This window comes from Populus nigra, chromosome 9 (assembly GCF_951802175.1).
Source record: "Populus nigra chromosome 9, ddPopNigr1.1, whole genome shotgun sequence".
Lineage (NCBI taxonomy): Eukaryota > Viridiplantae > Streptophyta > Magnoliopsida > Malpighiales > Salicaceae > Populus > Populus nigra.
In genome coordinates this window covers 5,648,442-5,663,513 of record NC_084860.1, presented here as the reverse complement: position 1 = coordinate 5,663,513, position 15,072 = coordinate 5,648,442, and the positions used below count along the sequence as shown (strand labels likewise).

Below are 15,072 nucleotides of genomic sequence, written 5' to 3'. Positions count from 1 at the left end.
ATGGAAGAAGGACTAGAGATAGTTGATCAAGAAAAGATTGATGGTTGCGAGGGCCAAGCTGAAAACATTTCCTTAATGTCGTCCCGAAAGTGCTCATCCTACGATTTGAATGAAGAAGCAAGCAGCGCGGAGGATAATGGCAACGCTGAAGTTAGTATTACTGATGGCGACAAGAGAACAGAAGGGAATTCTGCTAATAATGCTACATCTGCAGAGAGAAATGGACTCAGGCCTACAGTTAGGCAATATGTTAGATAAAAAATGCCTTGACTACGATGGACTCCTGATCTCCATCTCTCTTTTGTGCATGCTGTTGAAAGGCTTGGTGGACAAGAGAGTAAGTTACAATTGATAGAAATTTATAATGGTTAATATTGGATCATAATACTTTGATAAGAACCAATTGTATATTTCACTTTACATCCTTACACCTTCTTTGAATTGGTGAAGAAGCAACTCCCAAGTTAGTTTTTCAGTTAATGAATGTGAGGGAACTTAGCATTGCCCATGTAAAGAGCCATCTACAGGTACTTGCAATAACCTTTGCTTTACCTTGTGTACTAGTGAATCTTGATTTGCCATTGTTCGTTTTCCTTACTTATTCTTTTCTCATTGTTCATATTAGAGGTACCGAAGTAAGAAGCTTGATGAGGCCGGACAAGGTAACATTTTCTTTCTTACTTTGGTTTTTTCATTAGTTAGGGGATTGGGTCTAGTATTGTCAATCAATTTTATTTTGATGAAAGACGAGAAATCTTATTAAGCTCGTCATATGGTGGATGGAAAACCATCAAAACAAGTGAAAGAAGATAAGGAACTAAAGATAAAGTAACATGTCTGAGAGTTAATGGCGCCTGTTACTCCAAGTAGTAGTATACTCCTAATTCCTTAACATATCCATACCAATATAGCTCAACCTATGAACCTATTATTGAGGGAATGGATCCAAGCTGTTATGTCTATTACTCCATGTAATAACACACTCTTTTGAACTTAACATATCCATACTAGTGTTGGTGAACCTATTATTGAAGCAATATTGTTTCTTTATGAAAGAATATTCAAAGAACTAAAGAAGAATTTATTTCTACCTTACCAATAAATCAGCCCGACTATCCTATAAAAAAAATCCTTTCCACATCCTTTGCTAAAATTTACCATAAACCAAGCCTTGCTGCTAGTGAAAAAGATCGTTTAAGGATTGAGGAATACATCATGAAAGACCCCACCAATTAGGTATTTTATTACAAAAATCCCAAGAAAAAAAATTAAAAGAGTATATGAATTATAGTTTCTGAATCAGATTATAAAAGGGATATAAATCCTGTACTGACATAATTTTATTTAAGTTAAGAATGAGTGAAAACATAACCCATTATAAATGGCTAACCATAGAAGCTTCTTAATTTATGGAGGAAAAACACTCTTCCAAATGGTTTCAATGTATAATTTTAAACCTGAATATAGGAGTTGGTCTAAGATGATATATAGAACATGACTTGATCGTGTAAGAAACCTTGTTATCTAAAGTCCAAACCTTCTTATCTTCTTTATGTTTGTGCAAATGAATATGATTAATGACCTTCATTAAACTATCAAGTTGACCCATATCATTGTTTTTAATATCTTAGTTCTATTGAAGATCCATCACGAGCAACCAACATCATAAAACCTTATACTATCTACAATACCATTTTTTTGAGTAGATAATTTATAAAGTTGCGGATAAAGCTCAGGCAAAGGCTTTATACCAACCCAAAACTAAACTAAGGCACCATTCCCTACTGAAAATCTATAGCTATCTCTCAAAACGACTGAAGTTTGATCACTAGAGTTAATAGTGGAGTAAATACTTCATCAAAATAAGAGATAGACAATTTATATAAAAAAAGTCAATCCATTCTTAAACTTTGGTTTATACTTTTTAATATATAAATTCTTCCCAACCTTTTATATATATATATATATATAATCTCTAAAGCCATTTGAGTATGAGAGCTTTATTTTTTGCAATAATTGACTTGATTTCTAAGCCATCTTTTTAAAATAGGTTAAAAAAAATACTAAACAAGGTTAGAAAAATAATAAAATACTTGAGGAAATTAAACAATCCTAAAAACCTAGGAAACTAATATAAATCTTGTTTAGTAGCTTCTGGACTTTATCACAAGACCTTGTCGATATCTAATCGCTATGAAATTTTAACCATTTATAAAAAAAAATACCTTTAGAATCTTTTAGAAATATTTTAGCCTAATGCAATTGTTGGATGAAAAATTATGGTTGTCAAAGTAAAACTATGCATTAAAAATTATAAGCCTAAAACCATCTTTAATGTCCTTAACTGACAAGGAAACCTTGCCAAGATAATTGCAGTTGTTGCCACTTATATTGTCCTTGTTGAAAAGGAATCATTGCTAAATAAAATTTTTATAAATTATAAAGAAACAAATAACAAAACTCATATAACAACTTTTAGCCTAACTTTAAACTTGTTATTCTCTTTTTTCTAGATGAATTAGTGAATCTATCATATATAGATAGGGAAAGTATGCAATGTCTAGTTTCCAACCCAACTATATAATCCTATAAAAATTCTACATATAACTCTAGATATAACTCAAACAATACATAAAGATTTATTTTAAAAGATTTGCAACATGTTAACCCAAATATCTAGAATCACTCAATTAATTACTCTTAAATATTCTTAGTTTTATACCTGTAATAGGTCCAATTGGTACCTTTAATGGATTATTTGGTGACAATCATTGACTCATATCATTCCCCTTCTCCTAAAAAAGATTCGACTTCTAATCATCACATTACTTGAATGTTGAATCTATTTTGAAAGACATATTAACCTAATTTTGCAATTCTAATCTTCCTTTTCTTTTCTTTTTTTTTATATAAATTTTAAACAACTAGATCACTTATAATTTTATTTTTTTTACTTTTTTCACAAATAGGTTCTAGATGACAACAACAATGAAATAACATGAAAACTAAAAGATAAAGAGATATAACCTAATTTTAGAGCCTTTCTCTTATACCAATTTATGTGAACCCCATGGATATAAAGAACTAAAAACCTATAGTTAAATTAATCCTTCCCAAAAAAAGATAAATTTAGGCTTATGATTGAATTTGACATAACGATAATCTGTACCAAGGTACTAAGACTATAAAACTTGAACCCCCTCTCAATGCCTATAAAGATACATGAACAAGTAGTATGGAAGACACCACAAATAATTGATAATTCATTGAAGAACCAAATTAAGAGAATTTGCTCTCTCACACACATTAGATTATTATGAAATCAAGTTTAGTAAAAAAAAAACTAAATACAAGATAACTATATTTATAAAATGTAAAAACATCCTAAACAAGGGTAGAAAAATAATAAAAGAGTTTTAAATAAAAGAGAAAATAAAATCTTAAATCAATTAGAAAACTAATATAAATCGCTATGAAATTTTTATCCTATATAAAACTAGGCCTTTAAAATCTTTTCAAATAATTTTAACCTTATTTAACAGTTGAACAAAAAATTATGTTTGTTAGAGTAAAATATTGCATTAGGAAATATAATATCAAAACCACCTTTAATGTCCTTAGATAATAAGGAAACTTTGTCAATAAAAAAATCTACAAAACAAAAAAAAACACAAGTTGCTGACATGAAAATTCTTACCAAAATAATCTTACTAAATAAGAGATCCACAAATCCACAAATAGTAAGGAAACAAATAGAAAAATTTATATAATAACTTTTGACTTTACTTTAAACATGTTATTTTTTTTTCTAGATGAATTAATGAGCCTATCATATATGGATAGAAGTTTGTGATGTCTAGTTTCCGGCCCAACTAGAATCCTAAAAAATTCTACTTGTAGCTCCAGATATGACCTTAAAAGTACATAAAGATTAAGTTTGGTAAACTTGTAATTTGTTAATCCAAATATCCATAATCAATCCAATCAATTTATCTTGAATTTTTGTAGTTTCAGACCTTGGTAACAATAGTAACCACTATTTATTTTAGCAATGCTTAGGGTTCATTGAAATCTTCCATTATAAACGAAGGAATATGGAAAGCAAACCATAATTCAATAAGCTAATACCATAGAATCCTTTTATTTTAAGCTAAGCAAGAACCATATACCCCAATAACTTCACAATCAAATCCCTTCCCACATGACAACAAAAAATGCATGTCTATTTATCATAGTTTTCAATCAAACTAACTAAGAAAGACTCTCCATTCCACATAATTAGAATATATACCTCTTGACCTTGATATTGCCTATTCCATAAACTTCTTACTAGAGAATCAAAATAGCTAGCAAATTTGGTTTCATCAATCAAGTAAATATCAATACAATAATTACTAATTGCTTCACTAATGATTCTACGTTTTGACTTAGATTTCAAGCCACAAGCATTCTAAGAAAAGATCATAAAATACAAATATAAATCTTGACCTAAGAACTTTCAATTAATTACTAGGAAAAGTTTGTCTTTATGATTAAGAACAATTATAAATTGTGATTGTAATAAAGAATTATATATCCAGAAAAGATTTTCTAATCTAGAATTGTTTTAATTTCTATTGTAGATTAATCAATCAAGTCTTTAATGAGCTATGACCAGTACTAGTTATGGTGGTTTGAAGAGACCTTAAAAATATCCCATTATTTTTAGATATTAAAAAAAAAAATCTTGATGAGCTACATTGTATGACACATCCATCTTGATAGTTGTATTGAGGTGAATAAAACTAATGATGGGGTGGCTTGACGATGGTAATTAAAAGTCAGGATTTTTCTTCTTCTCATTTCTTTTACAAGGAAGAGAAGAATTTGGGGAACAAGACTATTTGTGAACCTTTAGGACTGTGTATGGAGAATAATTCGAAAGAAAATAATTGTTTAACAGCATCACAGCAGGCTAGTTATGAACAGTTGAAGAATTTGGTGTAGAACATTTACACTAAATTTCATTTTTTTTTTTAAAAAAAAGAAAGATATTTGATGACTAAACCTAATAAATATCTTGAATTAGAAGTAAACTGATATGCTCATGATCACACGGTTTAAATATCTTGTTATAAGTAATCTTTTTTTGTTTGGTTGCTGAAGATTATTCATAGTTAGATGTGTACGTAGTTGTGATAAAAACTGTTTTATCGTCTCTTGTTAAATAGTTTCACCTGCCATTGATCTAACCTTCGTACGTATAGTCTGCAAGCACAAGTCTCTCTTAATAACAAATAAGCATTTTGGCAGGCTGGCAGCCTTGACATGAATGGCTCCCCCGCCTTCTCTTCTGGTTTCACAGGGCAAAGAATACGAAAATATATAATTTTGAAGATATTTAAGCCAAGCATACATTAATGAAACAGTAAACCCTTCTTTTTTTCTTTTTCTTTTTCACAGTGCTATGTCAAACATACAAATCCAAGAAAGGAAAAGATTACGTTCAGGGCAAGTTCCACCAAATTTCATCAGCCTGTCCTCAACAATGCTTCAGAATGGGGAGTGGTGGAATTATTTTAGCCAGAAATTCTGCAGAGCATACTTTTGGTCACAGTCTTTTGCACTCTTCCCTCTTCCAAAGACCACCAAGTAACAAAACCGGGCTCTCAAGGTGAAGTTCTTGTTGTACTAAAGTCTATCATGGAGTTTGCTATCCCATTAAGTTCAATAATAAGAATGCTTTACATTTTCTGGTCAAAATTATAGGTACCAACAATGGGAAATTGGTGGGCATGGAGTAACAAGACAACGTAATTTGGCAAGAAAGGATCTCGGACATGGAATGGAGACAACAATCGACATAAGGCCAATAAGGCCAGTCAGATTGCTTGAAGAACGGCGGTGGCATGGCATCCACTCGAAATGGCTAAAAATCGCTGGGAAATTATCAGAAATAATCCAACCAGTGTCACCTGCACTAATAGTTGCTCCCGCTCCCCACCTCAAGCACATCTAAATTGTTCATCTCCACGGTTGTTCGAGACAAACAGCTTCCGGAAGCCAACTGCAGTCAACTCTGCAAATGACGTAAAGATAAAGCAATCTTTAGTCAATTCGTCTCATTCTACTGGCAATTTCAATTGTTTTAAATCCGAGTTTGAGCCCCCATTTCGGCTTGAGGTATTATCTCGAATTTAGAGTTATTGTTTGAGGCCTGCTATAACCATATTTAAAACCTTCTGTTCCTTTTATTTTGTGACTTTTTTTTCCCTTCTAATTTTCCCTTGATTTGCATGCAGCTGAATAATGATAAATTGTTGAATGACAAGGAATGGCTGCCTGATCTGCAACTGAGACTGAGCCAAAGAGTTGGAATCAATGACCATGAGACTCAGTGTAGAAGCACACAGGAAATAATTAGCACCAAGCTTTCACTTTCTTAAAGGTCATATTGAAGTCAGGAAATTTTTTATAGAAACCTAGTCTACACAATACTCTTGCTTGGCCACATTAAGCCTGAGTACTTAAGGATATCTGTATGTAGAGAATATCATATACAGGACTAGTGCAGATCTTTCCAATTACTTGTCTTTTTGGAGTCACATATAAGCATTAGCAGAGTTTTTTATTTATTTAATTCGTTTTTTTTAGAATATTTATATTCATCTCATTTGAACCAAATCATGTGCTCGATATAATTTTTTATGTTTGGAATAAAATATTATATTACAAAATTAAATTTAATTATACCCTTTTGAATTACATGTAAACATAAATTGAATTAGTAAAATAATTTACTCTTAATTTATAATTACATGGTACATCTTTTCTTTTCAGTGAATAATTAAGATAAAAGGATTAAAAAGTTATTAGGGTCTCATAATTAATTCAAGTAGAAGATTTGATAAATTAAATTCGGTTAAACTTAAGTTGATTCAAACTTTTTCTAGAAGATATTTTTTTTTCCACATATTTTTAGATTTTTTTTTCTAGTTTTCCTAGGGTTCTCTTTCATTTTCAACGTAGATTGGTTGAGTATTTATTTAAAAATCATATGTTGTTTTCAGAATAATTTTTAACAGATTAGTATTCAGATTACTAATTCAATTTTATTTTTTTTTTAAAAAGAAAAGAATCCAAACCATCATTCTTGAAAAATAGAGGAAAAACCCGTTAGATATATACAATGCTGCTAAGCATAGACATCATCACTATTAAATGTGTAATTCCATTCATCAACATAATGAGTTACTGATTTCTATAAACACAGGGATCAACAGAATCCAAAACCATAAAAAGAGAACAGAAAGCTTAAGCTGTAAACCAGCGGTACAAGAAATATAATGGCTTATCAGCCAATCACCTCACCCCGGTATGAATGCGAGCAGGCATATCAAGAGGGCTATGAAAACTTAGAAACCTCAACAAAAAACTGACTGCTGAATTCCATCTACCTACCATAGGAGGATTGAACAATTGGAGCATGATCTCCCAAAAAAAAAAAATGTTGTCTGAAAGAATTCAATCGCCTTTGAGGATATCCGAGGGAAAGAATCCAAACGAAACAGTTATTGTTAAAAAAAAAATTTGAAAGAGCTCTGCATCTCTAACTCTTGGAGTGTTCAGAAGCATGAGGAATTAATTCCTGTAAAAGAATAACTACTGTTAAAATCTTCCATAACTTAACATGAAACCTTCTTTCTTGGAAAAGCAAACAAAATGAATCATGAAAGGAATGCTATTACCTCAGAATATCGTACATGATTGTTATGCAAATGAGATGATTTAACAATGGTTTCCCATTTGGTATTAGTAGATGACATCTTAGGATCCTGCCATTTTCTCTGAAAACTGGTTCCCTGATACAAATGCGAAGGTGGCTTTTGTGAAGAGATTGAAGGCAGAGTTCGCCAAAGCCAAGATTCAGATGGTGTTTTTGGTAGAATTGGAGGAAGAGGAGTCTGTACTATACTGTTTTTCACATTTCCTTGATCATCTTCTGTTGAAATCTGTTCACCATCAGAATTAACATTTCCATCAGTGGTTGCACCTATACACACCAAAGCTTTAGATTGCTCGTCCATCATGTTTGCTTTATCTGAGAGAGAAGCTGAATCAGCATCTGCAGACCCGAAGACCTTATTTTCCAGTTCACTCTCTCCTTCCAGAAAATTCAGGCATTCTGCATCTTGAAAAGAGGATTCTTCAGCAGCAGCTTCTTTTATTTCTCTGTTTTTCAATGGTGCCTTGAAGTCTCGTTTTGCAGAGTCCACATACTCATTAATATTTGAAGAACGAGAATCTGGGAATAATATTCCTGCCTTATGTACAGTATCTACATACAATGTCTTCTCAACAATAGGGCTTGCTGGGCGAGACCATCGTTTAGACCCATAATAGGATGACAGTTCTTGAGACTTGCTAATGCCCTTGTACAGATTCAGCCTACTGGCTCTCAAATCTTCAGCCTCTTTAGGAATGCCCAGAAATCCCCTGCCACGAAAGGCAGATTGAGGCGCTTCATTGCGATGAGGAGATACACACCCAGCACGTCTAAAAGGAGATGTGCCAGCTGAGCGCCTAAAAGGAGATGTCCGACTCATTGTTTGACGGTCACTTCCATAGATGAACCGATTGGATGAACAGGACAGCTTGTTCTCAACCTCCAGCAGCTTAGGAGATTGCCCTCCACTATCTTGTTTTAGCTTATTAGCAGCATCTTTAAAGTGCTGAAAAGAATTAACCCCGATAATGCAAATATTTTAGCATTGAAAAACAACTTCCATGGTTATAACAGAAACATTTGACACTAGCCGAAGGACAAATGATTAAGGGAAAAGGAAAAAATGAGTACTATACTAACCTTTTTCACAGTTTGACTATAAGATCTGTTATGAGCAGCTCTGCTCAGTTTTTCAACATCATTGGTAGAAGACACGGAAGCCTGAGTCCCAAGTTTCAACCCAGGAATGGGATTTAAGAGACCCAACGAATTCTTAATGCATAAACGAGGGAACCAACCACAGGCTTTAGTTGATATATCGCCAGAATTTTCATACCCATCACATTCATCTTCACTTTCTTTCTCTTCTATATCCTGGCCGTAATGTGGGATAATAAAAGACTGAGATTTAATGGGAGGTGGTGTCCTATTCTCATGAACCACCTTTGTAATTTGTCTTGATTGTTCAATTACAATAGGTTGCTTTCTTGAAGAATGATGAGCTGGCTCTAAGGCCATTGCCTTGGCTGCAGGTAAGAAGCGACTCATCATGAAATCTCGTGTTTGTTGATCCGTGGTGAAGGTTCCTGATGGCTTCAAAAGCGGAACATCAAAGCCACTCAGACCAGTTGCACTACAGTTCATGGAGATTGAATCTGTTGGAGACAACGTTTGAAGTGCATCTGAGTAAACATCATCATCATTGTCTGAATTCAAACCTGCTTTCTCATCTGCTCCCTCTCCAGAGAAATTCAATTTATTTACTTCAACATTGGATGAATATGCTTTAATTTTGGGCATGGACACGCTTTGATCTTTGGGTTTCGATTCATTGTGGTGCTTTACAAGATCCAACACCCTTCTAGGAGGATTCCTTTGAGTGACAGATACATCCTTGGGGACTTTAGGCTCAGGCTTTTCCTTATGGTGCTTCACAACATCCATTACCTTTCTAGAAGAAATCCGTGGTGTAACAGAGGCGTCCTTGTTGGGGGCTTTAGACTCACGCTTTCCTTTATGGTGCCTTAAAATATCCATCGACCTTCTAGGAGGACCATTTGGAGTAACAGAAGCCTCCTCAGGGACTTCAGGCGTCTCCAAAGAATTATCCTTAGCTTTACCAGGGATCTGTTCCCAGTGGAAAGGAACTGCAACTGGTTCAGTTACTTGGTCCAAACTCGCATCTGGTTTATACAGAGGAAGGGTATGGCGTTTATTGAACCGGGAATTCTCAATTTTCTTTGTTTTGGCTCCATCTGAAGTTGTTGCTATATTAGAGAATCGCCTCACTGATAGGAGTGGAACATTTAAATTCAATTTCCTTTGCTCCATCACTTCTCACAACCAAACAAATTCTATCAGCTCACTCTTCGATGAAAGCTCACCGATCAAGAAAACGTGATTGCCGATGAGAAAGAACCGCAGGTTCAACCATGGCAAATCCCTCTAAATCCCAGCTCTAGGAAATGAATTGAAAATAAACTGAATTACAGTTAGTAGAACAATCCAAGCATATTAATAGCTTATATCATAGTAAATCATAAACTTTATTTCTTCAACTATGGCATGAGAGAAGTCTTGGCTTGGTGTCCCGCATCCATATTATAATATGTGCTAAGGGTGATATCGCAGTTTGGAAATATAACATCAATTAATTATTGCGGTTCAAAAATATAACTTTTAAAAAATATATTGTTTCACCAAGTTCTTTGATGTTTCATTATTTTACTTATTTTTTTATTTATTTTTTATGTTAATTGCCCAATTAACCCTAGAAATCAAGGAAGAGCTACATGTGCACATTCCAAAACCGCAAGTCATCATTATAACAGCACATGAAAAGCCAGAGCATTTATTGTTGTCTTGAACAAATTAAGAAAAAGGAATGTGAAGATATTTGTGCTATCCATTGCCGTATGAATGTCCAGGAAATAAAAAATTGCAAGAATATTGGGATCTGTGAATCAATAACCTCATCGAACAAACTATCTTAAAGATAAGGAAAATCCATTTCTTGCTTCCTTTTTCTTCTTCAATTTCTCAAAGGAAAGTTATGTCAGGATCCAATTTTAAGCATACAGAATAAATCATTAAACAAGTATAGCCACACACGATTTGCAAGAAACAGTTAAAATGTCGTCCACTCATGAATATTCAACCAAGAACCAGCAAAAATCAATGAACTTCCAAAACCCAAGAAAGAAAGTAACTGTAAAAGGCAAAATAAGCAAAGCTTAACATTGTTGAGCACAAAGAGATGCAAGGAACATACCTGAAAGGTCCAAAGATAAAGTTTTGGATCACAGTTGCAAGTTCAAGAGAAGAAAGCGCGAGGAAGAGAGAAGCAGAGCAGAGAAGGACATTTAGCATATAAGCAGTGCACGAGGAGGTAAAGGAAGCGAGGTTGGTGCTCCTGCAAGAGAGGAGGATCCTAAAATGAAGGCGATAATTTGGGGAATGAGTGAAAACGAAGAAAAGTAAGCAAAGAGTGAGAAAGAGAAAGAGAAAGAGCTTACTGCTACTTTGCTTTCGCTTTCTGTGTATTATACAGTGAGAGAGACACAACAAGGGCAGGATAATGGACATCATGGAGAGAAGCTGACTGAGCAGACAGCCAGACAGGGGTAGCCTCCTTGCTACGTTTTTTTAGGCTCTCGCTCTTCTCCTTTCAATCATTTGACTTTCAGCAATAATGTGCTTTTTAATTACCCAAAAAAAATTGCTTTATTCAATTATTAATGGCAGTAAACCCACCTTGATCAGTAGTTTATATATATATTAAATTTTTAAATCATTTTGATTAATCATTAGCTACCTTAAAACCCGGTTTGAAAGTTCAGTTAAAATTTAAATATTTTATATTTTATATTATTTTGAAGTGTTGAAATTAAAAATAAAATATTATTTTAATATATTTTTGAGTGAAAAACACTTTAAAAAACAATTATTACTACACTTATACTTAAAAAAAATAAATTCATAAATTAAAATGTCCAAAAAAACAAAAAAAAAGGTTCACATGCCGGAAAAAGATACCTTACATATTTAAAGTTTGTTTGTTTCTATATTTTAAAAAGATTTTAAAAAAAATAATTTATTTATTTATTTATTTTTTGCTTTAAAATTATGTTTTTTTTTTGTGTTTTCAAATCATTTTTATATTCTAATATCAAAAATATTTTTTTAAAATTAAAAAAATATTATTTATTTCTAAATAAAAATACTTTAAAAAACAACTATCATTATACTTTCAAACACCTCTCGATAATCTAGGGTCAACAAAGATAAATCCTGTGCAATACCAGTTCTTTTCGAATTTCTTAGCTTTGAATGGACTAACAGCATTCTGCTGTGACCCAGAAAGAAAACAATTTTCTGGTTCAGTAAAATGTTCTGTGGTAGAAATTCCGGTATGAATTGAACGATTAAATCATTTTGAGAGGGAAACTAACTAAATCATTATGAGAGGGCGGCGTTGCCTCGGACAGACAGTTGAAAAGCTACGGTTGTTGAGCCAACGGCTTTAAATTGGTCCCCAGTTGGAGGGGTGGGGTGGACCGACCTATTTCGTTGACTATATAACCTCTCAGAGACCACGCAGCATTTAAACAATATTATTTTTTATATATATAGAAAATATCATTATTAACATCATGTATGATTGAAAAACGGGTCTCTATTGTTAACATTAAATTTATGATAGCATTGATTCACCCTTCAGCAATCCATTTTTTTAAGAAAGCGGTAATAAGCATGTTTCTGCAGGCAAAATATATTTAGACAGTGAGTAATAAGCATGAATTTTTATTATTTAATGTGATTATACTTAAACTAGTGACAGAGACATGTTTATTTTGTTTTTTCTCTGCTGCTACTTTTTTTAATTTTTATTTAGTAGTGTGGTTGTGGATGTTTTTTAAATAATTTTTCGTTTTAAAATACATGTTAATGATTTTTTTTATTTTTTAAAAATTATTTTTGACATCAACACATCGAAACAATCCAAACATATAAACTATATTAAATTTTAACTAAAAAAAATTTAAAGCTTTTTAAAAATATTAGTTAAACCATGTTTCCAAAACACTGCTCCAAAGCATGTTGTTCTTTTCCCGAAACGGAGACATAAAATTCATGTGCCATTGTTTGACCAAAACTATCCCCTACTACATAGCTTGCCCGTGTTTTTTGTTGAGGGCCGCCCTAATTTTTTTAAAGTGTACGAAAATAATGATAAAACGTTGTAAATGTTTTTTAAAAAAACAAAAAAAAAATTACTAGCTCTAAAAATCAACCGTGAATTCTCAAGAATCCAAACGATAAAAGTTAAATTCTAGATAAAAATCAATTAATAAAAAAAAATAAAAAAAATACCAACAAATCCTGATTATGAAATTAAAAAAAAAACCAAGATTATGGATCCTAGAAGATAAGAAAAAGTTTGACAATAAAACAAAAAAAATAGAAAAAATTAAGGAAAACCAAGCAAATTTCGGTAAACCTTTTAAATCCAGGTTAATCTTCTAAAATTACATACTGTTAAATTCCAAACTTAGGCTCCACTAAGAAGCTCCATATAAAATAAATTTAATATTGAAGGGTGAGATAAATTAATTTAATTTAAAAAATTTGTTAAAAGAACAAGATCTAACAAAGAGCACCAAAAAAACTAAAGCAATATCAAACCAATTTAATGTTAAAGAATAAATATAAATTAATTTAATCTAATTTTAAAAATTATTTTTAAAAAAGATAAATTCAACAAAGAAAAAAAAAACCTGAGGCACCCCATGTTACTCTCAAAAGGTTAAAAACTTCTCCTCAAAAATGGAAAAAAATATTGGATGATTAAATATAAAAAAACCTAAGTCAACTCAGCTTAACTCTAATAATCCACAACCTGAGATATTAGATAGGGATAACCTCACAAAAAAATCAGAACAAATCACGAAACTTAAGGCCCAATAAATTAATATCAAATAAAAAAAATAAAAAAATCAATTATTAAAAAGAATTTAAAAAAATACCGAACTTAAATCTGGCCAATTATCGAAACTACTGAACTAGGTCATGATTGTAGAAGACAAACACGAAAAAATAACGAAGCGAAATTCTCAATCATAAAAAAAATTGAAAAAAATAAAAAATAAAAAATGGATACTAAATCATACACAAAAAAATAATTGAAAGAAAATAATTAGTGATTAAATTGAAAAACAATAGAAATGAAGACAAAGATTAGGAAAAAAAAAGAGCAATAAAAAAATAATGACCACAATTAGAAACAAAACAAAATTAAATTAAATTCTAAAGGACGAAATCAAAAAACAATTAAGGCAAAGGATAAAAAAATAGCAATTAAAAGAATGAGGATCAAATTGGATAAAAAAAAATTCAATGAAATAAAACGCAAATGGATGAAATTGAAACACAAAAAATTCAAAAAGCCTTAAAATAAATAAATAAAAAAATCAGTACCAACTTTAAAACAAATACAAGCTGGAGGATATATTTAAATTTTTAAAGGTTTGGCACAAAAACCAATACACATGAGAGAGAAAAAGAAAAAGAGGAGGAAAAGCTTTCATTGTTGTCGAACCGTCACTAACTAAGTCAAATGCGCCATTGCAATAGATATGCTGCCACATGACATGTTAGATGACATGACAGTCGATAAATTTTGGCCATCATAATACATCCCACAAGCTACCTGTTTGGCAGGGGGTAATGATATGCTGACATGTGCGTAGCATGTATCAATCTTTTATATTGATTTATTAATATTTTAATAATTAGAATCACTAAAAAGACTTTTAGGTCATCCTAATATTACAAAACAATTGTGGCAAAGAAGAAAATGCCCTCCCTTATGAGGCTTATATGTTTTAAAGTTAAAGACTAGACATGTTATTTTATCATAGAAAAAATATACAAAGATAAAAAATATATATATTTGCAAAGCCAAAACCTTTTGAGCTTTTAAGGATATTATCGTTCTTTAACTATGCAAATAAAATAAAAAAAAAACAGAAATAAAGTTATTCTGAAAAAAAAAACACCTATTATTTTAGCTTTAAAGGTGACAAAGTAATTTTATTGTATTTAAAAAATATAAATTTACTATATTAACCCAGTCAAATGACAAATGATATTTTCATTGTATGAAAAAGACAATTTTATCCTTGAAATTAAGACAATTGTTCAATGCATTGAAGATAAAAATAGTTAATATATTACTTAAATTCACGATGTTTCTCCTCCCATGCTGTAAGAAAAAAATAATCTATTTTAGTGTTTTTTTTTTTGTAATAACACAAAAAGGTTTTCGAGTTCGTGAACAAAATTCCTTGTACCCAGAACAAAATTTC

General features: G+C 31.6%; 2 protein-coding genes across 4 annotated transcripts; one reads left to right on the top strand and one right to left on the bottom strand.

Annotated features, from left to right (window-relative positions):
- Positions 1-6,425, top strand: LOC133703681 (uncharacterized). Its single transcript, XM_062128286.1, is given in 7 exon segments — positions 1-337; positions 451-527; positions 626-662; positions 5,443-5,653; positions 5,749-5,856; positions 6,033-6,162; positions 6,282-6,425. Coding segments are annotated over 7 exon segments (1,044 nt in total).
- A 769-nt stretch (positions 6,426-7,194) lies between these two features.
- Positions 7,195-11,357, bottom strand: LOC133703788 (uncharacterized). Of its 3 annotated transcripts, XM_062128466.1 has the most exons (5): positions 11,221-11,357; positions 10,977-11,117; positions 8,846-10,163; positions 7,728-8,711; positions 7,195-7,627 (listed from the first exon to the last, which is right to left on the bottom strand). In XM_062128466.1, the coding sequence occupies exons 3-5, from the start codon at positions 10,034-10,036 to the stop codon at positions 7,589-7,591; spliced, it is 2,214 nt and encodes a 737-aa protein (XP_061984450.1). In that variant the 5' UTR covers positions 10,037-10,163; positions 10,977-11,117; positions 11,221-11,357; the 3' UTR covers positions 7,195-7,588. The 3 variants fall into 3 exon arrangements, with proteins under 3 accessions (XP_061984450.1, XP_061984451.1, XP_061984449.1); XM_062128467.1 differs by lacking the exon at positions 11,221-11,357 and having other exon boundaries at positions 8,846-10,186; positions 10,977-11,214; XM_062128465.1 differs by lacking the exon at positions 11,221-11,357 and having other exon boundaries at positions 10,977-11,214.
- Positions 11,358-15,072: the final 3,715 nt, after the last annotated feature.

What these genes read in the sequence shown, in the direction of transcription:
- LOC133703788 (XM_062128466.1), bottom strand. Translation starts at nt 10,036, where the DNA reads ATGGAGCAAAGGAAATTGAATTTAAATGTTCCACTCCTATCAGTGAGG. An exon ending in ATAGTCAAACTGTGAAAAAG is followed by an intron (nt 8,712 to 8,845) that starts GTTAGTATAGTA and finishes AATTCTTTTCAG; the next exon opens with CACTTTAAAGATGCTGCTAA. An exon ending in ATCATGTACGATATTCTGAG is followed by an intron (nt 7,628 to 7,727) that starts GTAATAGCATTC and finishes ATTCTTTTACAG; the next exon opens with GAATTAATTCCTCATGCTTC.